Source organism: Drosophila persimilis, unplaced genomic scaffold (assembly GCF_003286085.1).
Source record: "Drosophila persimilis strain 14011-0111.01,24,50 unplaced genomic scaffold, DperRS2 tig00000002-arrow-pilon, whole genome shotgun sequence".
NCBI lineage: Eukaryota > Metazoa > Arthropoda > Insecta > Diptera > Drosophilidae > Drosophila > Drosophila persimilis.
This window is the reverse complement of record NW_020825289.1, coordinates 19,054,782-19,079,416: the sequence shown is the minus strand read 5'-3', so window position 1 is coordinate 19,079,416 and position 24,635 is coordinate 19,054,782. Positions and strand designations below refer to the sequence as shown.

General features: G+C 48.6%; 5 protein-coding genes across 11 annotated transcripts in view; 4 read left to right on the top strand and 1 right to left on the bottom strand.

Moving 5' to 3' along the window:
* LOC6592808 (broad-complex core protein) overlaps window positions 1-6,592 on the top strand; it is a 47,153-nt gene extending 40,561 nt beyond the window's left edge. For 2 of the 3 annotated variants that reach the window (XM_026986893.1, XM_026986894.1), the window contains 7 exons: window positions 139-1,167; window positions 1,371-1,509; window positions 1,611-2,150; window positions 2,240-2,887; window positions 3,112-3,214; window positions 3,301-3,484; window positions 3,585-6,592. In XM_026986893.1, coding sequence (XP_026842694.1) covers window positions 139-1,167; window positions 1,371-1,509; window positions 1,611-2,150; window positions 2,240-2,887; window positions 3,112-3,214; window positions 3,301-3,484; window positions 3,585-3,884 — 2,943 coding nt within the window. In that variant the 3' untranslated portion in view covers window positions 3,885-6,592. The remainder of the gene's footprint in view (window positions 1-138; window positions 1,168-1,370; window positions 1,510-1,610; window positions 2,151-2,239; window positions 2,888-3,111; window positions 3,215-3,300; window positions 3,485-3,584) is intronic. The other variant, XM_026986892.1, reaches the window with a different exon arrangement.
* A 269-nt stretch (window positions 6,593-6,861) lies between these two features.
* Window positions 6,862-14,664, top strand: LOC6592983 (mannosylglucosyl-3-phosphoglycerate phosphatase). 4 transcript variants are annotated; one of them, XM_026984819.1, is made up of 10 exons: window positions 6,862-7,088; window positions 11,166-11,385; window positions 11,724-12,285; window positions 12,352-12,438; window positions 12,498-13,061; window positions 13,123-13,637; window positions 13,706-13,945; window positions 14,006-14,101; window positions 14,179-14,249; window positions 14,322-14,664. In XM_026984819.1, the coding sequence occupies exons 2-10, from the start codon at window positions 11,176-11,178 to the stop codon at window positions 14,377-14,379; spliced, it is 2,403 nt and encodes an 800-aa protein (XP_026840620.1). In that variant the 5' UTR covers window positions 6,862-7,088; window positions 11,166-11,175; the 3' UTR covers window positions 14,380-14,664. The 4 variants fall into 4 exon arrangements, with proteins under 4 accessions (XP_026840620.1, XP_026840621.1, XP_002017659.1 ...); XM_026984820.1 differs by lacking the exon at window positions 11,166-11,385 and adding an exon at window positions 8,794-8,905 and having other exon boundaries at window positions 6,864-7,088; XM_026984818.1 differs by lacking the exon at window positions 6,862-7,088 and adding an exon at window positions 10,127-11,074.
* Window positions 14,665-15,474: 810 nt separating this feature from the next.
* LOC6592984 (ARF GTPase-activating protein GIT2) lies at window positions 15,475-18,818 on the bottom strand. 2 transcript variants are annotated; one of them, XM_026984821.1, is made up of 8 exons: window positions 18,790-18,818; window positions 17,733-18,629; window positions 17,514-17,670; window positions 17,356-17,441; window positions 16,999-17,289; window positions 16,410-16,600; window positions 15,931-16,327; window positions 15,475-15,862 (listed from the first exon to the last, which is right to left on the bottom strand). In XM_026984821.1, exons 2-8 carry the CDS (start codon window positions 18,603-18,605, stop codon window positions 15,659-15,661), a joined length of 2,199 nt encoding a protein of 732 aa, XP_026840622.1. In that variant the 5' UTR covers window positions 18,606-18,629; window positions 18,790-18,818; the 3' UTR covers window positions 15,475-15,658. The 2 variants fall into 2 exon arrangements, with proteins under 2 accessions (XP_026840622.1, XP_002017660.2); XM_002017624.2 differs by lacking the exon at window positions 18,790-18,818 and having other exon boundaries at window positions 17,733-18,696.
* Window positions 18,819-20,104: 1,286 nt separating this feature from the next.
* Window positions 20,105-23,048, top strand: LOC6592985 (probable elongator complex protein 2). Its single transcript, XM_002017625.2, has 6 exons — window positions 20,105-20,292; window positions 20,352-21,132; window positions 21,190-21,747; window positions 21,811-22,114; window positions 22,172-22,669; window positions 22,731-23,048. Exons 1-6 carry the CDS (start codon window positions 20,170-20,172, stop codon window positions 22,846-22,848), a joined length of 2,382 nt encoding a protein of 793 aa, XP_002017661.1. The 5' UTR covers window positions 20,105-20,169; the 3' UTR covers window positions 22,849-23,048.
* A 96-nt stretch (window positions 23,049-23,144) lies between these two features.
* Window positions 23,145-23,816, top strand: LOC6592986. The gene has a single exon (XM_002017626.2). It carries the CDS (start codon window positions 23,160-23,162, stop codon window positions 23,736-23,738), a length of 579 nt encoding a protein of 192 aa, XP_002017662.1. The 5' UTR covers window positions 23,145-23,159; the 3' UTR covers window positions 23,739-23,816.
* Window positions 23,817-24,635: the final 819 nt, after the last annotated feature.

Sequence of the window (24,635 nt, the reverse complement as noted above, 5' to 3'; positions counted from 1 at the left end):
ATGAAATCTTCACTGTTTCACAACAAAACGACTCTTATTGGGCAGACTCGAAGTGAGCCTGTGGGTCATGCACACGACATGTATTTTGTCTCGAATCGCATCACTCATTCCCATTTTCCTTTGGTTTTTCTATTGCAGGGCCTCTTGCGCACCGCCGAACAATTGAAGATCAAAGGCCTCTGCGAGACAGCGGAAAACGCGGATGACTTGAACGACGCGGCCACAGCGACAATAACCGTGTCGGAGAACATCCAGCAGGCGGTCGTGGGGAGCATCGTCAACCCGAGCATAGTGTCGGGGGGAGCAGCATCGCCGCCGCTCGAGCAGCAGCAGCAGCAGCACCACCACCAGCACCACCAAGCCCAGGCCCAAGCACAGGCCCAGGCGCAGGCCCACCAGCAGGAGCAACACCAGCAACAGCAGGCGCAGCAGCAGGCGCAGGTGCATGCCCAGCAGCAGCAGCAACAGCAGCAAATCAACGCCTTGCTGACGCACCACGGAGTGGCCAGTGGCAGTGCATCTTTGGGCGGACAGCTGCTCAGCGCGACAGCGAGTGGGAGCAGCGGCAGCGGAGCAGGCGGTCTGCAGTCGCAGCCCGGGCTACAGCCGACGACGCGCAAGTCGCGACTCAAGCGATCCAAGTCTCCGGATCTGCAACTGGGCGGAGGCAGCGCCAGCGCCAGCGGCAGCAGCAGCGTCTCCCAGCAGCCACAGCCGGCCCACCACCACTCGCAGACGCTCCTTCTGCAGGGCCAGAGTCAGAGCCAGAGCCACAGCCAGACCTCCATTGTGAGCCTACAGCAGACGGCCGAGGGCAATTATATACCCGTGCCGGGGACCGGTGACGAGTCGGACGTGGACCACGAACACGATCACGACCACGACCACGACCACTCCCACGATCACTCACACAATCTGTCACACTCCCACGACCACGAGCACGAGCAGGAGCACGAGCACGGCCACGATCACGAGAACAGGCCGAGCAAAATCTGCAAGACAGAGCAATCCCTGGCCTCGCCGTCGTCCAACTCGTCCAGCCACTCGAACAATGCAACGGGCGTGAGCGGCGGAGTGACTGCAGCGGGCCAAGCCATCGTCACACAAATTGTAGTAGCGCGCGACGGAAAAGATACAAAAAATATGACTAGTTTAGGCATGGGCATGGTAAGTGTGTCGCCGTCTCACTCTTCAGCCTCTCCTGCACCCCAGGAAACTGGGAGGGCGCGACCCCCATTAGGCAATAGGCAACCGTAACCCCCAGTCCTGTCCAGACCATTTCCCCCCGCCTGCACTTTCCCCCGCATCCATATCGAGGCTAATTTTGTCTTCTGTTTTGTTCTTTGTATACGAATCTCGATCGCACGCAGAACGGAGGCCTGCTAGGCGTGCCCATGGGATTCCTGGACTTCACACCCGAGCCACCAGCACCATCTGCCACACCAGTCACCGTAACGGAGCACGTCGATCTGTCGTGCAACCCCAGCACGGACACACGCGATCTATCAAGTGAGTTATCGGTAGTGTAGAGGGCACCGATCCAAGCAGCGTGGACTCTCCTGGCTCGATCAAAGCTAACGCAAGGCATTCTTCCTTTTGTTTTCGTTTAGATCCCACCGAACCGCTCGACATTGACAATCACCTGGCGCAGCAGATCCACCGACTCGATCAATCTCCCATGCACTCGATAGCCCATCACCATACCGGGGACGAGAGCAACTCGAACCTGGTGCAGCACATCAAGAGCGAGGTGATCGATGCCAAGCACTTGGCGGCTGCCCAGCAGCACGCGCTCTCCCAGGCCCAGCAGCAGCATGCCCATCATCAGGCCCAGCAGCAGCAGCAGCAACACCTCCATGCCCAGCAGCTGATGGCCCAGAGTCAGGCCCAGCAGCAGCAGCAGCAGCAGCAGCAACAGCAGCAGCAGCATCAACAACAGCAGCAACAGCAACAGCACCACCAGCAGCAGCAGCAGCAGGCGGCGGCAGCGGCAGCCGCAGCAGCTGTACACGCCCAGCATGGTGGGCATGTGACGCACGCGGAGATGGGTGGGGCAACTGTCATGGAGATTGATCCGAGCCAGATAAAGCACGAGCCGGGGATGATTATAACGCCGGAGATTGTCAACATGATGTCCTCAGGGCATATGGGTGAGTGCTGCTAGACCCACTAGAACATCCTAGTCCCAATGTCCCTGAACGATTGCTAACGATCCTCTATACTTCTCGTCCTGCGGCAGATATGTACAATTCGGACACGAGCGAGGATTCGATGATGATCGCGAACGGTTCGCCGCACGATCAGAAGGAGCCGCACTACACGAACTTGGATCAGCAGCATGGAGGAGGAGGAGGAGGGCTGGGCGGCAGCGTTTGCGGCCCCGGTGGTGCTGGTGGTGGTGGGGGCATGGGTGGTGGGGCTGGCTCTGGCTCTGGCGAGAAAGGTCAGTTTAATGGTCCCAAAGCTTGGACACAAGATGATATGAATTCAGCTTTAGATGCATTAAAGAACCAAAACATGAGCCTGACGAAAGCATCTGCCATTTATGGCATCCCATCGACCACCCTCTGGCAGCGTGCTCATCGCCTGGGCATCGAAACGCCCAAGAAGGAGGGCGGCACCAAGTCGTGGAACGAGGATGCCCTGCAGAACGCCTTGGAGGCGTTGCGCTCGGGCCAAATATCCGCCAATAAGGCCTCCAAAGCCTTTGGCATACCCTCATCGACGCTCTACAAGATAGCGCGTCGTGAGGGCATCCGCCTGGCGGCGCCCTTCAATGCCGCCCCAACCACGTGGACGCCCGAGGACTTGGAGCGAGCATTGGAGGCGATCCGGGCGGGTAATACCTCTGTACAGAAAGCCAGCGCTGAGTTTGGCATACCCACAGGTGAGTCGGCCCCAAATCCAAATCCAAGTCCAAGTCCGGGATTGAAATTTTGTCCACAAGTGCTCGTCGTTGTTTCTCTTCTGATGATCCACGGTCGATCCACTCTCTGTCCCTTGCTGTCTCTCTCTCTCGCGTTGTCTACTTTGCTCTCGTGTCTCTCGTGTGTCCAGTATCCCAAAACTAATCCCACTCTCTCCCCTTCACTCCACTTCACTGCCACAAAGGAACACTTTACGGACGCTGCAAGCGGGAGGGCATTGAGCTGTCGCGTTCGAATCCCACACCATGGTCCGAAGACGCCATGAACGAGGCCCTCAACTCAGTGCGGTAAGAGTCTTTGTTTCGAGTCTGGATCTTGGCCCACTAATCCACACCCTCGTATCGTCGTATCCCCCTTTCCCTCCGCCACGCAGCGTTGGCCAAATGTCCATCAATCAGGCGGCCATCCACTACAACCTGCCCTACAGCTCGCTCTACGGCCGCTTCAAGCGGGGCAAGTACGACGTGGTGGCCAACACCAGCGGCGTCTCGCTGCTGAACACCTCGGGCAACACCACCGGCAGCATTGAGATTATCGAGCACAGTCAGGAGAACTCGGTAAGTAGCTCACGCGGCGCACTCGCGCACGCACAAGAGCCTGCCAGCTTTGACTAACCGATAGAACAATTAAAAACAATCTGATTTATTTATGCAACAGTTGCATATGTTGCAGCAACAGTTCCCGTACAGTCCGTCGCCGCATCCGCCAACGCCCCAGCATCATAGCACGCCGCAGCATCACAGCTCGTCCCAGGGGCCGCCCACGCCGCAGCACATGCAGCAGCATGTGGTGCATATGCAGCAACAGCAGTCGCCCCACCAGGGCCACCATCCGCAGCACATGCAGCAGGACGTGGTGACGTCAAGCAGCCAGGTGGTGCATAGCCAACAGCAACAACAGCAGCAGCAGCAGCTTCAGCAGATCTATCAGCACCATGGCACGCCCGAGCGTAGTTGAGAATCACTGCACGCTGCGGCAATAATGGGCAGCACCGGTGGACTAGGAGTAGGAGTGGGAGTAGGAGTAGGAGGAACTAGTGGCGGCCCAGGCACCAGCACCAGCACGGCCAGCACCACGCCGTTTGCCAGCATATCAGCGTTGGTCAGCGGACCGGCTGTTGCACCTCCAGCAACAGCCACAGCCACGGCCACAATAGCAGCTACTGGAACCAGCAAGCGCAAGAAATCGTCCAAACAAAAGCGTTGAAAGCAGGATCAGCCGCGGAACCAGAGGCACGATCAGGAGCAGGAGCAGGAGCAGGAGAAGCAGCAGCATCAGCATCAGCAGCAGCTGGAGCATAATCAGCAAGAGATGGAAACGATTGCCGGCGTGGCCAAGTCCGAGGACATCAAGTTTAGATTTAATTACAAGCACTGGAAGCGCAAGCTGATGCAGTTTCATTTGCGAATGTCCAAACAGTAGGAGAGCTAGGAGCAGTCGTCGGAACAGTCGGATAGGCAGATAGACAGATAGATACCCCCCCACCCATCTCGAACTTCCCAAGAGTAATCCAATCACAAATACGATTAAAACTAGATGGACATTAATTACACAATTGAGATGTGTATAAATTGTAAATACAACAAGAAATATGCTTTATCTACATTATACGGAACATAGTTAAATAGATGTAGGTTCTCAAAGTCCTTTGTTCTAGCCGTGTAAGCAGACCGTAAAGAGAAAGAAAGGAAGATATGCAGATATATATATATATATAGATCGTACAGGAAACATGAATTTTGCTTTGCCTAAACTCGAAAGATAATGAATTAGTTTTTGGGGCTCCCGGCTGGGAGAGTAGTTCGTTTTTAGTGGACATAAAATATGCATAAACGTACGTATACGTATACGGATACAGATACAGATATAACTTGTAACCATTCTGAGAATTTTGAATGAGGAGCAAATCGTAGTTTTAAGCAAAAAAGTAGCAGAATTCTGATTTTAGTTTTCTCCCTCCCCTCCCCTCCACACCAACATCCATCATTATTTTCGCTTTATGTGAGACTGAAAGAGCGCCGTGAAAACCGTAAAGCCAGGCCCAAAAAAAAAAACAAACCATAGCGCGAAGAGCGAAGAAACACTTGAATCAAATCAAATGCTTTAAACCACACCGTTTATCGGTTGGGAGCGAGGGCAGGAATGAGGAAATACCTTAAAATAGAATAGACACCAAATTATCAAGGTCCTAGCAATTAGATCCATTAGCGTGTAAAACCAACCAACCAGCCCAGATGAAAATCAGAAAGTTATATGAATTTTACGGAAGCGCCCTGAAGCCACTTAGTTTTGATTTCATTTAAAAATTGAATTTATGATACGTTGAAAGTACATTGTGTAGAATTGAAGTAAAACGTGAAATAAAGTGTATTTTTGATAAAGAAAAAAAAAAAAGGAAAAATAGTAGAAATTTGCCAACAAATCGCAAACTTATACGAGTATCTATGAGAAGTCAACCAATAAATACACACTTATATATAGATATATATATATATATATGTATATTTACTTGGAATCCTCCAAATGAATTTGTAAAATTTCTAACGTTAGTATCGGAACACAACAAAATTGAAGAGAATAATAATAAACCCGAACATCTACGGTGGAACATTTAAAATAGTTTTCTTTCGGGCATGCCCATTGAAATTATTATTTATGAGATAGAACATTTTTCCACCAACATCGGCTTGGATAGTAAATTTAAATTAAAAAAAATTTCAAATTAAAAACAAAAACAAACCCCAAATGTACGATAACTTCCAGTAGCGTAAACGAAAACGAATACGAATATGAATACGTGGGATATACATCTACATATATATAGTAATGCAGTATCTGAGGAAACTTTGATTATTTTTGGTTTCATCTCAGTTTAGGCGAATCCGAATCCGGAGATTCGTGGAGGAAAACAACACATGTAAATACATTTGAATATAGTTTTTAGTGGTTAGTGGAAGAGGCAGAGGGGTAGAGGTATACACATATGTGGAATTTGAAAATCAAAGTTGGAAACTAATTTATTTTAGCGTTATAGATCATCCGTAGAACTGAATGCAATATGCTTAACTTATACTCGACATTATTTAATTCTATTCCTATTATCTTTAGTTGGATTCACAAGTGTTTTATAGCAAAACTGTATATCATTGTAAATTAATGAAAGCATATGAAGTACGATTAGCATATATAAAAGTTAAAAAAACAATAAACAGAAGCAAAATATCATAACATTGTTACGATTGCCGCAAGAGCAATTAAAAAAAGCCCAGAAATTTGAAAATGACGGGGGAAACGGAAAATGGAGAATGGAAAATGGATCACTGGAAAACTAAAAACTAATGAAATAATACATGTAACCGTAAGCTAACTAAACGTATAAGTGTAACCTTTAACCACTCAATATTATAGTACATTTTGGATTATCAAATATGCGTATACAGAAATATCTATTATAAACCATAAATGTAAACCCATACAAACAAAATCCCCAGAAAACACAAACGTCTATCTATGCAACAGCCGAAATAGAGAGAACACAACAAAACAAAAAACCACACAACCCAACACCCATGTAATAAACGAAACAAACCACATTTAATGTAATATTGGTATAACGTAATTTTTAAAGTGAGGTACTATAAATAAAACGATTAAATAATAAATAAGGGTGATGCGTTTGTTCTTCATGCTAACATTCAGTTGCTCTAAAACTGTTGCACAGGTGTCTGCCAAAGCTTGCAGCTAGCAGTAAAAGCTTTTCCGAAAAAGCTTTGTCTGTACATTTGATCTTGGCTCAACAGATTAGATTCGTTTCGCTGTTAAGTTGGGAGAGCTTTGCTGTTAGCTGCTCTGCGGTTGGCGCATGCTCTCCTCCCCATATGGGTCCATCCGCGTATCGCATCGCACTCGCGTGTAAGTGGAGGCCAGTTAGAGTTTTTCTGTCCGCGAGCGAACGGTTGTTTCGGCATTTCTCGTATTCCCATACTTTGCACCGTTTCCTTTCGATACGCAGAAGATTTTGTACACAAAAAGGACAAATTAAATCAGGCGTAGCATTTTTACAGAGCACAAAAACGGAGCAGCACAGGACATAGGAAGGAAATTGCCCAATTTCACAAGGAAACACAAAGGATTTGTACTCAACAAAAGCCGAAGCAATTTGTAAGTGTAGACCACACCAGACCAGACCGTAAACAAACGCGCAAAAAGTGCTGCTGAGTCGCGACGAACGAAGGGGGGGAGGTGAGACACAGCCAGGGTAAAAATCAGCGTTATCAGTGTAATTGATTAACCTGCAGTTAAGTGAAATACAAATTGCAAACAACGCTGGCCAGTGAAAGTGATTGTGAGTGATCTAATTGGGGGTACATTGTGTGAATGATGTAGGACGGCGGATGCGTCAATTGAAAAATTCGCAGGGATTTGCAAAAATGAAATAATGCCCTGTCCGCTCACAAAGTGTTGAATTATTAATGCCTCCCCCACGCACGCACACGCGTACATTAGGATAACGGGTCACCAGCGGGGTGGGGTTGGTTGCTCGCGGGCCAAAGGTGGCGAACTGGAGCTCCAGGGCCCAAAAAGCACAGCCTACGCACCGTTTAACTGCATAAACAGTTTATTTTTACTTGCCAGGAGATAGCTGCAAGTTCAAGTGTACGCGATACCCGTAACCCTCACGAAATTATTACGCATGATACACACACAGAATGAACGCACTAATACCCACGGACAGGAACATGACATACATGTGTAATGGGTATTGTGTGCAGGTAGAACTGCTAACCGTTTACCGTTCAACACGTTTTTGCTTATTAACTTACAAATAATAAAGCGTCCGAACAACGTGTTTGCTTATTAAAATAAAGAGAGAGAGACAGAGAGAGAGATAGGAAACACACGACGCGAGAGAGTAAAAGCCCAATATTGCGTGAGAGAAAGCTTTCGTTAGCACTGGCGTTCTAGCACAGCTGATTGCTATACGCTCGGAACTGACTGTGCTCGGAAATGCATTGGATTGGCATTGCTGTATATATGTTCGAATATGTATATGTATTTTAATCATTTACAACAAGTGCCTCTGCTCCCAGAGAGATGGGATGGTGTCGGAGATGGTGACACTGGCCAGCAAGGTCTAGGGCATTCGGTGTGATCGCATTCAGGTATCTCTTGAGTGTTCTCTGACCTTGAGATTCTCTAAATTGATTTGAATTGTGGATATATGTAAGTAGTTATACAAGACATTTGTGACTTTGTAGGTTTAGCTTTCATCAAATATGCTGAGGAATTACTCAAAGATTGCTCAAATTTGAGACCTTGACACGAATTAATTCACAACCGGCAGTTGAAATTACCCGTAGATGATGATATACTCGTACATCCGCTAAATCTTTAGAGTTGAAGCATCACAGTCCGTGAAAACTGAAAACAAGCAGCAGCTGGCGCCACGTACAATGATGGACAGAGGCACACGAAAGGGTGTGGGGGGTGGGCGCGTGTGGGTGTCATTCCGTGTCTGGTTGCGTGCTTAATTGCATGGATAGGAATTGCGTTGAAAAGAGGCTTTAAAGATGAAGTTTTAAAAATCGATTAACTATGTTTTTGCCACTGGGAGTGCTAGTGGTTTTTCTAACTTGCAATCCCGCTACTCACAGAATATTGAGTATACTGATTGGTTTCAATTAAGTAGATTAAAATACTTAATAATAGAGTAATCATTTAAGGAAAGCATGGCGCTATGTAGTACGATTATCGGACATCTCGAGTATTAAGGTCTCATTTGTTAATGATAGAATCTAGATTGCTATTCCTAGATTCCTTGCACAATTTAATGAATTTAATGAACATATTTGTATGCCTCTTGCAGTCCCCATGCATTCCACAACGAAATTCTAAGAATAGTCGCTGGCCCAACCCCAACTCGACACCAAACGGAGCCCTTGGAAAGCAGAACGCCTGAAGCACTCACACGCACGCAAGTGAGTGAGACGAATTCAAAGGATTTTCAAAACAAAGCTCTAATTTTTGACCTATGAAAACTTATTGATCATTTTCGAATGTCAAGGTTGGGACGGCATTAAACTAGCTCTAGAGGTTTCTCAAATTGTGTGGATTCGGAATTAGATGAAGAATTAGTTAACTAGTTAATAATTCAGTTCTCATTTGTGGCTTGTGGTTTGTGTTTCCATTTTGCTCATTACACTCTTCACTTCCGTCTCGGAGCCGAAACTAGAATGTTACAAGGCAATCAGCATACACCGTCGGAGGGACCTGCACCTAATATGCTAATGAACTTGTAGTTTGACCTGGCTGCATACGAGAACGATTACGAGTATGTGTGATAAACGGAGACTCGAGCCCAGCCCAAGGCCCAGGCCCAGGCCCAGCCACAGCCAGAGCCCTAATCCGAACTTCATAAACTCGTTCCTTAAGTAGAAGTGTGTGTGTGTGTGTGTGTTTCCCTTAACAACGGTTGTCCTTTGGCTCTCGAAAAACAAGCAGCAGGCGGATGGTATGGCCTCCCTCCTTCTCACTTTGTTGACCCCTAACCCTTGGCTCTTGTCTTGTAGGCTGTCTCTGTTCGGTTGGTTCCCCTCTGCCTTGCTGCAAAGAGTCAAGGACAGAGAAAACACATCGCATGCTCGACTTTCTCCAATGCATTGCATGCAATGGTTTCTCCCAGAACTTTCACATCTCCCTGGCCAGCCGCAGTGGAAAGTGAAAAGAAATTGCATTCGTTGTGCTCTGTGTCCTCTAGAATACTTCACAAACAGTTGGTATACCTGTAACCCACGCCTTTTCAGTGCCAAGTGCATCATATTTGATCCGGATTTCGCCACAGCTACGCAACGAGCAAAACCTATAGTTTTTTTTGCTGCAAACGAAACTCCCAGAAGAGTACATTGGGGTCCTTTATCTACATATGTACAAGTATACGCACGTGTACTACATGTATAGGGATTATATACGGGTATCAAAAAAATGGGTGTCCTGTTTGCGGTCTTTGCAAAAAACGAAATGGGATTTTGCGGTCGCTTCTCGGAATCATAATCCGTGTACGTGGATTTGTAGGGACTCTGCTGGTTCTGCCGGCTCTGCACGGCAACTTAATGAGATACATTTGCGCGTGTGATAACAGTTTCTGTGAATATCATAGCGCATTTTGATATGGTTTTCCGATAAACTTGTTGAAGTGCTCTTTTGCGGAAATACGAAACTAATTTTTTCAGTTTAGCCAAACGAATTTAATTGAAGTTTAGCACCGACATCTGCATTAATTAGTAGTCGCACAACTTAATAACTGTAATTGAATTCCATTGGACATTCCCCTGGTAAATTGAGCGAACAAATGGCTTGTTGTCCGCACAATTAGTGTCAGAAGGGGGTGGCTGATTGGTTTCGATTGTTGGCCAACCCGTCAAAGCTGTCTGCAACTGTTCTTCAGCGGTGCTGTCTGCCCCAATTGATGAGACTGTGCATCGAAGCCATGTTCCCGGGCGACTGCACATCATCTCCTGTGCTGTGTTGCGCGACAGACCAGGCAGCTCTCATGCATCCCAGGCACTTGATGGCGAAGACCTTGCTCGTCGCGACACCGCCAACGCTGCGTATGAGCATTGTGCAGATGACTTTGTCGATTTGCTCGCTGCTTTCATTATCAATGTCAATGTGGTGGAACCGTTTCACTATTCGCCAGATCTTTCCGTCGCTGTTTCTGTGGCCGACTGTTTGGTACTGTCTCACCCTGAGATGAGGGAAAGAGGTCATACAGTAGGTCCGATTCGTTCATTATTGTTTCGATGAGCAAATGAAGGAAATGACTCTCCACTCTGATAAGACCTGAGACTTGAGCTGTGAGCAATGCCTCTCTCTCTCTCTTTCTGCACTTTCACTCTCAGCCTCTTCTCTTGTTATTGCATTGATGGGGGAGAAGATATTGAATGCTTTTGTTCAGTTTACACATTGATTTGCATTCACATTTGCAGTTTATTGTCCGAGAGGTGCGGAGGCCCTCGCACATTCGTTATTTTTAGCGCGAAATTACGAAATATTTTCTCCGTTTCTGCTTTTGTGCTTTTCTGATTTGTTTATTAATTTCTTGCATTGAAAATGCGCCTACGTAGCGTGAAATATTGCCGGGCCGTTTTGTAAGTCGAACCAGTGTAATCCGAGTGAAGCCGAGAATCATGAACAAACCTTTTGTGTGCCATTTCCATTTCGATTTTCCATACCAAGCAGCGTCTGTAGGATGAGCACTGCGGGCACCGATGGAGGAGGCGGAGGAGGAGGCGGAGGTGGATGTGGAGGAGAAGGTGCACCGCCCTCAACGCCATCACCGTCTGGCCACGGACCGGGTTCGGGATCAAGTCGTCGCCTCAGCCACTTGTCGGGCAGCAGCGGCAGCACCCGTTCAGGAGGAGCCGCCACCATGGGCAACGTGGTCGGCTGGCTGAAGCAGGTTTCTGTCAAAATCCATCCGAATCCTACTATTGATGTGACCCCCCAGCACCCCCCAAGTGAATGCGTGTACCCCACAACCTGCACCCCTCCCCAGGCAATGCTCTACAACCCCCACCCCCACCCCCTCACCCTCCACCTAGCTTTGTTCCTCTTTATTTTTGATTTCTTGCCTCCCGCTTGAATATTCAGTTGCCCCTGGCCCCAGTAGAGTGGCCAGACTTACTCAATATCGTTGTCGTTGTCAGTGTCAGTGTCAGAGTGAAGTGAGAGAAAAAGCTAGATTCCATATCGGATGAAGCAACTGACAACCATTCGCACTGTTCTGCTCGCTTGCAGGCTTCCATCGAGGTGCGCGACGCAGGCACTCGCACCCTGTCCATGCTCCAGAGCAGCAATCCAAACTTTCGCTCGCTTGATCTGTCGCTGGGAACGCCGACGACCACTGTGCCCACCGCGACAACCGGACCCGCCGCGGCATCGAGTGCCGCCGCCTCCCTGTGCGGCTCAACCAACTTTGGCAACGAAGAGGACCCCAGCGGCAGCCAATCCTTGACACCGCTGCTGACACACTCCACGCGCGCGTACGTCTACGCCTCTGTCAGCCAGCCACAGAGTCCGCGCCATCGCGGTTCAGCGTCGCGGACAGCACCACCCGGCCTGAACGGCCGCTCCACGTCGATTTCCTCGCAGCTGGAGAAGACCAAGAAGCTGCTGAAGATGACCGAGGGCGACGACAAGCCCCTGACTATTTTGCACTACAACGATGTCTACAACATCGAGTCCATGGCTGAGACGGAGCCGGTGGGCGGGGCAGCCCGATTTGCCACCGCCATCAAGAGCTATGCACATCTCAATCCGCTGGTGCTCTTCAGCGGAGACGCCTTCTCGCCCAGCATGTGTAAGTAGCAGAGGAATGGGGGGCAGCAGGACCATAATGTCTAATATTTGATGATCCTTCTTACAGTGAGCACCTTCACCCAGGGAGAACAGATGGTTCCCGTGCTCAATTCGGTGGGAACACACTGCGCCGTCTTTGGCAACCATGATTTTGGTAAGCGAAGCCATCTGGTGGCTAAGAATCAGAAGGTTATCTAATCATTGCCTTTGCAGATCACGGCCTGGATGTGCTGGTGAAACTGATCAAACAGACGGAATTCCCCTGGCTCATGTCCAATGTGGTGGACAACGAGACCGGCCGTCCTTTGGGCGGGGGCAAGATCTCCCACTTCATCTTGCACAACCAGATCTCCATTGGCCTGATTGGGCTGGTGGAGCGTGAGTGGCTGGAGACGCTGCCCACCATAGACCCCAACGAAGTGACATTCATCGACTACGTGGAGGCGGGCAATCGTCTGGCCCGTGAGCTGCGCAACGAGGGCTGCGATCTGATCATTGCCCTGACCCACATGCGCACCCCCAACGACATCAATCTCGCAGAGAAGTGCAACGGCATCGACATCATCCTGGGCGGACACGACCACGTCCGGGAGGTGACGGAGATTAACGGCAAAATGATCGTCAAGTCCGGAACGGACTTCCAGCAGTTCTCGGTCATCACCATCGAGCGGGATCCCGCCAATCGGGAGCACTTCACCACGGATGTAAAGTGTGTGGACGTGACAGCCAAAATACCGGAGGACCCGGAGCTCAAGGAGGAACTCTCCAAGTACTCAAGTAAGTCGCAGTTTGGTGGCTGGAATCTCTAGTCCTAATCCTTCGCTTGTTCCTCCCGCAGAGTTCATTGAGAGCAAGCTGTCGGATGTGATGGGGGTGTTCAGCGTGGAGCTGGACGGACGCTTCTCCCGGGTGCGCACCCAGGAGACGAATCTCGGCAATTGGGTGTGCGACGTGGTCCTGGCTGCGGTTGGCGCCGATGTGGTCATACTCAATGGCGGCACCTTCCGCTCGGACCGCATCCATCCAGTAGGCGCCTTCACCATGGGGGACCTGGTAAATGTCATACCCATGAGGGATCCCCTGATCCTGCTCGAGGTCAGCGGCCGTGTCTTGTGGCAGGCCCTCGAGAACGGCGTATCGGCCTATCCCAAGCTGGAAGGACGCTTTCCCCAAGTGGCTGGCATCAGCTTCGCCTTCAATCCACTGGCAGAGCCCGGCAAGCGCATCGATCCCCAGTTGATCCAGGTTGGCGATGAGTACCTCAACTTGGAGCAGACTTACAAGCTCTGCGTGAAGAGCTACATCTTCATGGGCTGCGATGGCTATACCATGTTCAAAGGCGTCAATGTTCTCGTGAGTCTTCCATCATTTGGTGTTCCTTGTGTTCCTATTGTAAAGCTCTGTTCTCGTTCAATCACCAGATGGATGACGATGCCTGTCCAGAGCTGGGAATAACACTGCAGAATCACTTCAAGGCCATCAATTCGCGCAAGTGCGGCCAGAACACCAAGCACCGACAGTCGCTGGTGACGCTCTCGCGGAGGCATAGCCTGGTCCAGTGCCTGGACAGCATGGACCTGGACGGCCCATCGCCTATCCGCAAGCTGTCTGTGGGCCACCACAACAAGTCGATGGATCTGTCGCATGGCAACTCGCAGAAGGTCAGTCGTGATACGAGCATGGAAAACGAATCCCTGATAACGTTCAGTTTACCCCCTCAGATGCTGCGTCGTGCCTCCCTCGATGATCTGGAGCAGTCCTCGTGCGAGCTGGCGCCGCAGCTGGAGCATCGCATCGTGATGATTCAAAACGAAGAGGTAGGAACAAGCACTCTGCAGAAGATACAGATATTCGTATGTTTGAACAATCTCTCCTCTCCCATCGTCTTCTGCAGCATCATCGGCAGCTTCTGTACAAAAAGGAGACGCAGATTATGAACTCTACGATAACCGAGGCTGAGGACGAGTAAAGTTTTATTGAAAAGACATTTCCGGCATTTGTTGCATTTAATTTTTGATTTCTCTTTCGTTTTTCTAGTTACAAGTCTAGACAATTTGATTTTAAGCCAGGGTCCGGGGTGGAGAGACATATTTGATTAAGGATAAGCACAGACAGACAAAGTATTTAGCTAGTTAGTTAGTTTTGCAGGCCAGACCCGAAGAGACCAGACCCCTGGGATCTATCACCTATTGCTGTCCATGTATTGCTGTTCATTGTTACTGATCTTCGTTTTGGCTAAGTTTCGTTGTAAACGTTTTTAAGGCTCCTCCAAAACTAGATATTGATATTATGTATCTGTAGTCCTTATGTGTACCTAAAGATTACCAATAGTTAAATAATAACTTTAATAATTTTAATTAGATAAACTGATTGATTCACAGCTGATTGATATGTTGTCTTCACGAAGGGGAAAGAGCATGGAGATGCCTCAAATAATCTAAAAATCCCATGCAGAAGCTAGCTCTTTACTCGCAATCAAAATAGGTTGTGGCATGATATCGGACGGAGGAACACGCTCGAGAAGCAAACTAATGGAAATGAATGTAAAGCAATATTTTAGACAATGCTCCTTAATTTTTGTATATCTGCATTGGATATGTATATTTTTATGAATACTTTTGGAGCGTTCACAGAGAGCCCGAATATTACTTTGTAGACACACGTAAATGAAGGCTTTAACCAGTCAAAGTTCCTCGAACTTGCACAACAACGGAATGTAGTACTATAGACACAGCAGGAGTGTCCATAGAAGCAATCTGATTGCTTTATAGACGACCAACAGGTTAACAACACACAAAAACACAGGCATAAGAAACAGGAGCGGCAGCAACAAAATCAATTACTTATATTGTAAACAGCTAAACAATTAATAAATATATATATGTATATACATGTATGTATACATATATGTATACGCCATGCTTAGCTGATTGTCCATTGCTTAGAACATATAGTTAACTAAAATGTACAATATACATGCCCCAATCGAGAGGGATGCCCATGCACCTGATAGTAAACGATATATGATATGACATGATATGATATGATAGATGTTGAACATAACACATCCTTGACTCCCTTCCCGTTTAGACCGTTCACGCGAAAATACCCACTGTCAACCATTTTAATCGTCTTTTCTATTGACGTTAACCCATAAAGAACGCATTTTGTGTATATTGAACGAAGTACATTGATGTGAACATTTATTAAATACGATACATAAAATACATATGTAAAAGGGGTTGGGTCCTGTGTATGTTATTTGGCGGAAGCACGTTGGTTAGTCGACAGTTAATGCTAAATTGGGGGTCGAGTTAAACTGCTTAGGTTATTGTATTGTATTCCAGCTCCTGTTCTAGCTCCAGTTCCAGCTTTCAGTAGAACTGCAATACCAAGGTCTTTATGGCACTGGCAATGTGGAAGGCGCAGTCGCGCACCTCCAACGTATTCTTCTGTATGGCCTGCTTGTCGTCGGCCTCGATGGCCTTTTGCAGATTCTCGCACTCGTGCTGGATGAGTATGTTGTGGCGGGTGAGCTGCTTGAGGGTCTCTCGTGTCTTTTCGCTTGTATTTGGCGGCTGCAACAATGGTCGAAAAAGGTACAATTAAATCATTTCAATCCTGACAGTTTCCCTGGTAGTCTCACCAAGTTCGCATACAAAGCAATCAAATCTGTGACGGCACTTCGTATAAGCTCCCCATGCGGTGCAATCGACTGCTTTTGGTCCTCTGGCACCGGCTGCATGGCCAGTATCAGTTCTTTCAGGCATCGCGTTACCAAATCGGAGCGCAGCTTAACCTCCTCCCCGAAAGGCTTGCCCTCGCCAGCCATTTGATACATGCTCGTCGTGTTCCGCACATCCGTGTGGGTCTTTGCCACGTGGGGCGCCAGACGACGCTCGTACATGCTGGCTGGCCGCTTGATGGTCGACTGGTTCGAGGAGTTGTTCGAGGAGGCGCTATCAGCATTGGCCCCACTGCCTTCGGGCAGCGACAAAGGCTCGTGTTCTGTGTCGGGACTGCTCAAGCTCAGATCAATGCGCCTATCCCCGAAAAACGCCGAAAAAAACCAAAATAAACGAAACGAATATACAAAACGAAAAAGTAATAACTCAAAATTCTTACAGTGGCTCATCGTAGACGCTGTTGTTGGAGGTGCTGGAGAACTTGGACTTCAGCTGCGTGTTCTCGCTGGACAGCATTTGCACCACGTTCTTCAGCTGGTTGATCTCCGACTTGTACTCGCAGAGCTGTTTGCGCAGCGTCTCCATTTCGGTGTGCGAATTGGCATTGCGCGGTGGCGTATGGACAATGGCCTAGGTGAGCACCAACAAAGAAATCATAAGTAAAAGTGAACGGAAATCATAATTAAAGCTAAATTATTTACAAAATACAATAAGCAGGGAACGAAAGTAGAACGAAACTAAACACAACTCGTAAGGCAACTAAAAGTAGTCAAACTACACTTTCACAAGTCTCAGGCTAGCTTTATTGAGGCTTACATTCTACACTCTACACTGGGAGTCTACCGTTGAGGGATGGATTATATATGTATGTATAGTAGCTAAGAGCAGGGGGGCTATAGGGCCCTGCCTACAGATGAACACAATGGGAAGGAAGAGCACAGGATGTCTAACTTTCAGTCTTCTAGCCTCTTACGTGTCTAGCCGAAGCTATTGTTCAGCTTGAGTATCTTTTGGCGCATTAGGTTTACCTGCTGGGCCATCGGGGGCACTGGAGCATAGTCATCGTCACTGGCCACTGGATCATATATGGGCTCATCGTCCGACAGATTCGGATCGTGTCCGCTCTGCTCGAATGAACTGAGCAGAAGGGAATTGTTCGCATACGGCAACGATTGCAGTGAATAATGTGCTGGTAATGGACCAGAAGCATCCATCGGTCGCAGATTGGCCATGTTCTGGCGCCGCAAGGCGTCGACGAGAACGTCAGTCAAGAGGCCAGCAAACTCGGCGCGATTAAAACGTGCCAATTTCTGACGACCCTGTGTACGAGCAAAATGATGAGAAATGAAGGTTCAAATAATTTGTAGACTGTAGCCGTGTCAAACCTGATTGCGCGTGGCACTCAAAAACGGATTAGCTGGCAAGAATGGCACAGTTGCATGATCAGCATTTAAGGTGCTTGTCGACCAGACTGCAATAGGTTCAACACATTAATATATGATTAGAGTTGTTTATTGCTCAGGCAATCTCTGATCGGACTCACTGGCTTCGCACTCTCGTCGATCGACCTCGTCGTACAGGTCCATCACCAGCTCCTCGAACATCTTGTTCGGCACCAACTGCAGTTTTCCTCTAGCTATCTTCAGCTGCTCGCTGATGTCGGCTCCGTTCGTCTCGGGTATTGTCAGGTGGCGCCCACTCTGAGGATATGAACAGAAACGATCAGTAATCTTTAAGTTTCCCTGGTAATAGCTAAACCCACAGCGTGATCTGGTCGCTTGCCGCCCAGGAACGCAATGATCCTGTCGGTGACATCGTACATGGCATCCAGCAAGCGCTCGGCAATGGTGTTGTGATTGTTGGCCTTGGCCAGCTCCAGGGGAGTCATACCATTGCCATCCAAGGCGTTTACGTCGGCTCCGTAGACAAGCAGCATCTCGATTTGCGAGGCCTGGCCGAATTTGGCCGCCATATGCAAAGGTGTCGACAGCTTGTCCTCGTGATAGTAGTTCGGATCTGCACCCTGCACCAGGAAACGCAGGGAGGTCTCCAGGTTGCTGGTCCGCACGCTGGCGTGGAGCTGCCGACTCAGCTCCTGCTCCAGATTGCTGCCACTGCCGCTGGAGTCGTCGTCATCTTGCAGACTGGGCTTCAGCACAAATGTCAGATTGACGTGCTTGGCCTTGATGAAGTCAGACTTCGTGGGATGCAGGGCATCCTTGGGCGTGGGCTTGCGCCAGCGTAGCACGTGCTTGCTGCCCGTCAAGTTGCCGCCACCGTCCAGCAAGTGGTGCTCCCAAACACTGTTGGCCCCGTGCGCGTTCAGAGAGTTCACGAAATTGAGCACAGATGGCTCCCAGTTGCCCTGACGCAACGACTTCACGATAGAGATGTGGCGCCCCAGGCTGCGATGCACAGAACAGCAGTCGGCGCACAGCAGAATGCCGCGGTTGATGCTGGCCCAGGAGGGATCTGTGGCGCCACAGTCCCCGCACACCTCCGACTGTAGACGAGACTTGCTGCGCGACATAATGCTCGCCCGACTGTGGCTGGCACTTGAGCGCGAGGGCGTGGTCTCGGGGGGCGCTATAAATAACTTCTTATGCGCTTCAATTATGCTGCTGGCGAAACACATTCAAGCATTCCACACTCAAGAACCCTGCGATGCGATACGACAAAAAAAAAATTATTGATACAGAAAATAAGCGCACTGTTGGGGAACCACTGTGAGTCAGAGAGGCGGGCATGAACTGAGCCCCACTTTGACCATCACTGCTCCAGCGACCCATGCACCCAATCGAATCAATTATGAAAATTACTTTTAATTAATGCTGGGGACGCTTGCACTGCTAAATATTTGTTTTTTTTTTTTTTTTATTTATTTATTTATTTATAAACAGCAGTGTGACCTAAACCGTCCGAACCTCAGAAATATACCAAAATATACCGTCTCATTTAAAAAATATTCCGTAAATATACTGACGAATTCAAGTTCTTTTTACATATTCCTCGTTTTTTATCTTCCGTTGAATAATGCTGGCTAACTAAAACCTTTAGTTCTGCCCACATAATTTTAGGCCGTTCATGAATACATTTTCTTCAAGATTGGCTAGTTTTTAGTCCTTGCTTTTATTGTATTTTGGGTAAAACAAGGCTTAAACAAAATAGGTCAACAACAAAACAGTCGTAATGTTGCTGGTAATTGAAGACATGATGCGTGTCTAGGCATTTGTATACCCTATTTCGTTAATTTTATATGAAGACATAACGTAATTTATAAAGATCTTTTCTCAAATTGATATGTCTTAGACTTATTCATGTGTATTATTAGTATCTTGTGTATATTTATGTCGATCCTGATACCTACTGAGCCTTGGAAGACAAACGTATTCACAATTCTATAATATCCATTTCCCCCAGGGTATGTGTGCATGGAATTAGCAACATGTTTGTGTATGGAATGAGACTCATTGTTGCAATAGCGAAACTGCGGCGAATCGGGTATTGCCTATATTTCAAGCTATATAGATTTCCCCACTTAGCTTTATCCCATAGATAAATACATTTTCTACAAGATTGCTTCTTTTAATTACCTTTATGTATTTTATTTTGACCAAAAAACGGTTTTCAAGTAAATGTTGCCGCAACTTTTGTGTATGGAATGCGCAACATTTGTGTATGGAATGAGACTCATTGTTGCTAAAGCGAACTGCGGCGAACTGCGGCGAATTCAAATTTCTCATATTCTTTGTTCCGTTGAATAATACTATCTATATGGAACTTTTAGCCATGCCCACTCAATTTTATACGATTGATGAATCAATTCTATACATGATTGGTCTATTCGAAATACTTGCATTTATTGGATTTTTATATAAAATTGAAAATTAAATTAATAACTGACAAAAATACCATTTAGCACTAAAAAACACCACATGGGAGCGCGGCGAAAACCAGTTTCTGCAGTATGACCCTCAAACATACCGTCTCATTTAAAAAATATACCGTAAATATACCGTCGGTTAAAATTTCCACTAAATGGCAACGCTGCGAATCACCTTGGCAGCACTGTCCACGCCACCATATGATCAACAGTTTGAGAGCCACTGAAGCCGCACGTGCAAAACAAAAACAAAGTGCCGACTGGATTTTAATTGTGAATGTTTCTGCTGAATAAACGACGTTTTAATTAAAACAGCATGCGAGTAGAGAATCTCTACACTTCAGTGGCCTGCAACCGCTGCACAGAATGTGCCGATTGGGGTTCAAATGGCCTAATTGCGTTCGGGGCCTGCAATGCCGTGGCTATAATGGATCCCAAGGTAAGGGAATAATATACAGAGAGAGGATATGGCAAACCAATAAGATAGATTCCTTGCAGTTTAATAAGAATTCCGCCAAGATTCTGCATACTCTCGTGGAACACACAAAGAGGGTGAACACTGTAAAGTGGCTGGATAATGATCAACTTTTGTCCGGGGCCGACGATGGCGACGCCGTCCTCTGGCGATTGGATAACTCTGGGGCCACAAAGCGCACTGTGCTCAAGGGACATTCGAGTGGAGTAAACGCCGTGGATGGCGTGCGTCGGCCAGACGGTTCTTGGCTCCTAGCCACCGCAGCTGCAGACAACACCCTGAAGCTCTGGATCTACAAAGATAACGATGTACGATGCTTTCAAACAATCCAATTGGCTGGGGGCTTCTGCTTCTCGCTGCGGCTCACGCTTCTGCCGAACGATCATGCGTTGCTGGCCTTCAGTGGTGATGATGAAACAGTGTCGCTGTGGACAGAGCAGATCTCTGCTGGCGGCAGTCAAGCACGGGAACAGGGACAGTTTGAATGCGTTCACAAGCTGATTGGCCACGAGGATTGGGTGCGAGGGCTGGACTTTGTGTACGACGGAGAGGATTTGCTGCTGGCCAGCGGCTCGCAGGATAACTTCATCCGACTCTGGAGAATCGCCCCACGCAGCGAAGAGCAAATGCAGGAGAATCGGGTGACTCTGTTTCAGTTGTGTAACAGCGATAAAGAGCTCAAAGTAGAGGAAAAGATTCTACAGTTGGGGGCGAATGCCTGGTATGCCGTGAGTCTAGAATCGGTTCTGTACGGGCACGAAGGATGGATCTACGGAGTCCAATGGCACATCACAGAGCAGCAGGGTAAGAAGAGAATAATAAGCCTCAAGAACTTTCATAATATGCAGCCGATACTTTTAGAGATACGCCTGCTGTCTGCCTCCCTCGATAAAACCCTCATTGTGTGGGCACCAACGGAGCAAGGAGTGTGGCTGGAGCAGGTTCGAGTCGGCGAGGTTGGAGGCAACTCGATGGGCTTCTTTGGGGGCAAATTCTCAAGCGACGGACGCTCCATCATGGCCCACAGCTATCAAGGAGGGTTCCACATATGGAATCAGAACCAAGATCAGCCCCATCTATGGACTTCCAGCGTTATTGTTAGCGGTCATTACGGAGAGGTGCGCGACCTGGCCTGGGAGCATGACGGAGCTTATTTGATGACGGTCTCCGCGGATCAGACAACACGCCTTCATGCCCCTTGGCTGCAGGACAGCGGCGACTGTACCTGGCATGAGCTGGCCCGACCCCAGGTCCATGGCTATGACATGCAGGCTCTGGCTTTGCTCTCACGCTACAAGTTTGCGAGCGGTGCCGAGGAGAAGATCGTGCGCACATTCCAGGCCCCGGCGAACTTCATTGAGAACTTCCGTCACATCAGTCGCGTGGAGAATGATGAGGCGGGAGATGCTCTTTTGGATTGTAAGAGAGCCATAGCCGTTAGCCGTTTCCGTTAGTTGAATATTTTGTTGTTTTTGCTTGCAGCTTTGCCCAAAGGAGCCTCCGTGCCTTCGCTGGGACTGTCCAACAAGGCTGTCTACAAAGTAGAATCCGACAGTGGCGAGACAGCGAAGGCCAAAAACGACTATCCAGACAACTACTTTGTGCCTATTACCCTGGAGACCCCACCCCAGGAGGAGACTCTGATGCAGAACACGCTTTGGCCCGAGCTGCAGAAACTCTATGGACATGGCTATGAGATCTTTGCCCTGGCCGCCACTGCAGATGGCTCCCTCCTGGCATCCACTTGTCGAGCCAGCACCGCAGAGCATGCTCAGATTATTCTCTGGTGGGTAGCGAAACCAAAAAATTCTATAAAAAACTGATAGAGAGAGCCTTGTTGCAGGAACCCTACAAACTGGAAGCAGGTGCAGAAGCTGGGTGGACATCAGTTAACCGTTACACAGCTCAGCTTCTCCCCCGATGCACAATACTTGGTATCCGTTTCCCGCGATCGCCGCTGGTCTCTGTACGAGAGGCAGGAGTCCTCCGCTGGCTACAATTTGGTGGCCACCACGGACAAGACGAATGGGGTGCACACGCGTATCATTTGGGCCTGCGATTGGTCGCACGATGGAAGACACTTTGTCACAAGCTCCCGGGACGGAAAGGTCGTGGCATGGAAGAAGGGAGAACAGACTGGAGAAACCTCTCTGAACGGCTGGCAGGCGGCGGGCATTCTAGAGCTCAAGAACGAGTCGATTACAGCGGTGGCCTTTGCCAGAGATTACCTGAGTGGCACTACTGACACCTACGTTCTTGCTTGCGGCACGGAGACGGGCCAGATCAAGATTTACCAGTTCGCTCAGGGAGAATGGAAGCTGCTCTGCGACTTAAACAAAAAGTGAGTAGAGTCTGGAGTTGGGTTTCCGGCCTCGTCTGACAAGGGTTTTGTTTATTTTCAGTCAAGCCCACCATTTGACCGTTCGTCGGCTGCAGTTCCGACCTGGCCAACAGCATCTGCAACTGGCCAGCTGTGGGGAGGACCACTTGGTCCGCATCTACACTATAAAGATGACGTGAATCTGACATTGTGTGCATTAAACAGCCTTTATTAAACTTTTTTGCGTTTAATTAGTAAGCTGTAACCACTGTGCAGACACGGCGGAATTCTCCGTTCTCAGTATCGTACATTGTATATCGAACGACGTTATCTAATCACCTGCAATACACGGAGTTCTGGGCTCCCCCCCGACCAGTGGGAGTCTGCTTCCTGATAACAACTTATTGATGGTTAATTAAGTGCCCGATTTTCGCACACCGAGATGTTGAAGTCGACTATTTAAGCTCGCTTTTCCAGTGGTTCGTTCGCAGTCAATTCAAGCGAATTCAACATGAAAGCAGTCATTATTTTGGTACTCGTCGGCACTGTTCTGGGCGCTCCCCAAATCAAGGTGAGGCCCTATAGCGAGCCCCATGCACATATCTTTGCTGAGGTGCGACCAGCGGGTCAGAAGCACCAACAGCAAGGTGTCGACATGGAGGTCAAGGAGCATCATCTTGTGGTAGAGACGAAGCCAGCTCATCAAGCATCTGCCGAGAGCCACGTTGTTGAAGCGGTGTTCAAGCCAGCTGCCGAGAGCCACGTCGTTGAGGTGGAGATCAAGCAAGCGGAACAGAAGCCCCAGCACGTAGAGTTGGACATCAAGCCCGTGCACGAGAGCGCAAGCCACGTGGTGGAGTTGGAGGTCAAACAGGCTGATAATCACCAAAAGCCCCAGCACATCGAGGTGGAGCTGGTTGCCGGACATAAGGGCGTGCAGAGCCATCACGAAGTCGAAGTGGAGATTAGTCCTGAGCAACAGCCGCCTCATCAGATTGAGGTGGAGATCGTCAAGGGCGTTGCCAGCGAGGTGAAGCCGCCGCTGCCCCTCCACTCTGGGCAGCAGCTCAGCCTCAACCTGGTCCAATAGAGCAGAGCAGCCACAAATGTCGATGTATTTCGAAATGCATTAAATATTTGTAATTACAAGAACGGTCTTTACCTGCAAGTCCTCCCAAGGTGCCTGTAAAATGAGAAATATATAAAAAAGGTCAGCTGCCGCTGACGGGTGGAATGCGGAAGGAGGGAGGTTGGAGGAGAAGGACGAGCAGGAACCGCAGTTTGCAATTTCCGTTTTGCAGCTGCTGAATAGTTTCGGACGCTTAGCTAGAGACCAAGACAGTCACGTGACCAGAGCCGGGAGCAGCAGCCAGAGCAGCAGAAGGAGCAGGAGCAGGAGCAGGAGCAGCTGAAGTTATGGCTGAAGCGTGCCACCTTTTTAGCCGCAACTTGCAATTTCCGTGCACCAACTGACTTTATGATTGCCATTGGCTTTTGGCTGCAGCTCCATTGTTTTCCGAACTTGGGGAACGGAGCTGGCAAAGCGGTTAATTGGCTGGCGGCCATTTTCTGTGGCACTTTAATTATGTTTTCGTGGAGTCCACAACTCTCGCGGATCCTAGTATCCTAGGATCCAGCGCACCGGCTGCCATGTCGTTGAACTCCGTTGGATAGATAAGCGCATAAATCTGCATTGTTCCAAGTGCCACAATGGGGCAGAAAGTTGACTATTGAATTGCATTTAGGCCACGTCCGTAGCTCGATTGTACATGCACTCCGTAGCACGGACAGGGAAATGCTCTCTCGAGGCTCCCTTGCCCCGCATCCTTCAATGCCAGCCCCCACTGTACTGGCGTGCTTCGCTCGTACATTTATTTTGAGTCAAATATTGCCAAACAAAGCGGCCATTGCAATGGCGCTACACGCGTTTCCGCATCCGCCGAAAGTTGCATAAAAAACCTATACATATGCACACACATGCTCGCGA

Excerpts from the sequence above, each read along its gene's own strand:
- LOC6592983 (XM_026984818.1), top strand. The coding sequence starts at position 11,037 with ATGCGCCTACGTAGCGTGAAATATTGCCGGGCCGTTTT. Across the intron at positions 11,386-11,723 it reads TGGTCGGCTGGCTGAAGCAG|GCTTCCATCGAGGTGCGCGA; the intron begins GTTTCTGTCAAA and ends GCTCGCTTGCAG. Across the intron at positions 14,250-14,321 it reads ATAACCGAGGCTGAGGACGA|TTACAAGTCTAGACAATTTG; the intron begins GTAAAGTTTTAT and ends TCGTTTTTCTAG.
- LOC6592984 (XM_026984821.1), bottom strand. The coding sequence starts at position 18,605 with ATGTGTTTCGCCAGCAGCATAATTGAAGCGCATAAGAAGTTATTTATA. Across the intron at positions 16,328-16,409 it reads AGCGTCTACGATGAGCCACT|GCGCATTGATCTGAGCTTGA; the intron begins GTAAGAATTTTG and ends TTTCGGGGATAG. Across the intron at positions 15,863-15,930 it reads TTGCTTTGTATGCGAACTTG|CCGCCAAATACAAGCGAAAA; the intron begins GTGAGACTACCA and ends CCATTGTTGCAG.
- LOC6592985 (XM_002017625.2), top strand. The coding sequence starts at position 20,170 with ATGCGAGTAGAGAATCTCTACACTTCAGTGGCCTGCAACCGCTGCACA. Across the intron at positions 21,133-21,189 it reads GCACATCACAGAGCAGCAGG|AGATACGCCTGCTGTCTGCC; the intron begins GTAAGAAGAGAA and ends CGATACTTTTAG. Across the intron at positions 22,115-22,171 it reads CATGCTCAGATTATTCTCTG|GAACCCTACAAACTGGAAGC; the intron begins GTGGGTAGCGAA and ends GCCTTGTTGCAG.
- LOC6592986 (XM_002017626.2), top strand. The coding sequence starts at position 23,160 with ATGAAAGCAGTCATTATTTTGGTACTCGTCGGCACTGTTCTGGGCGCT.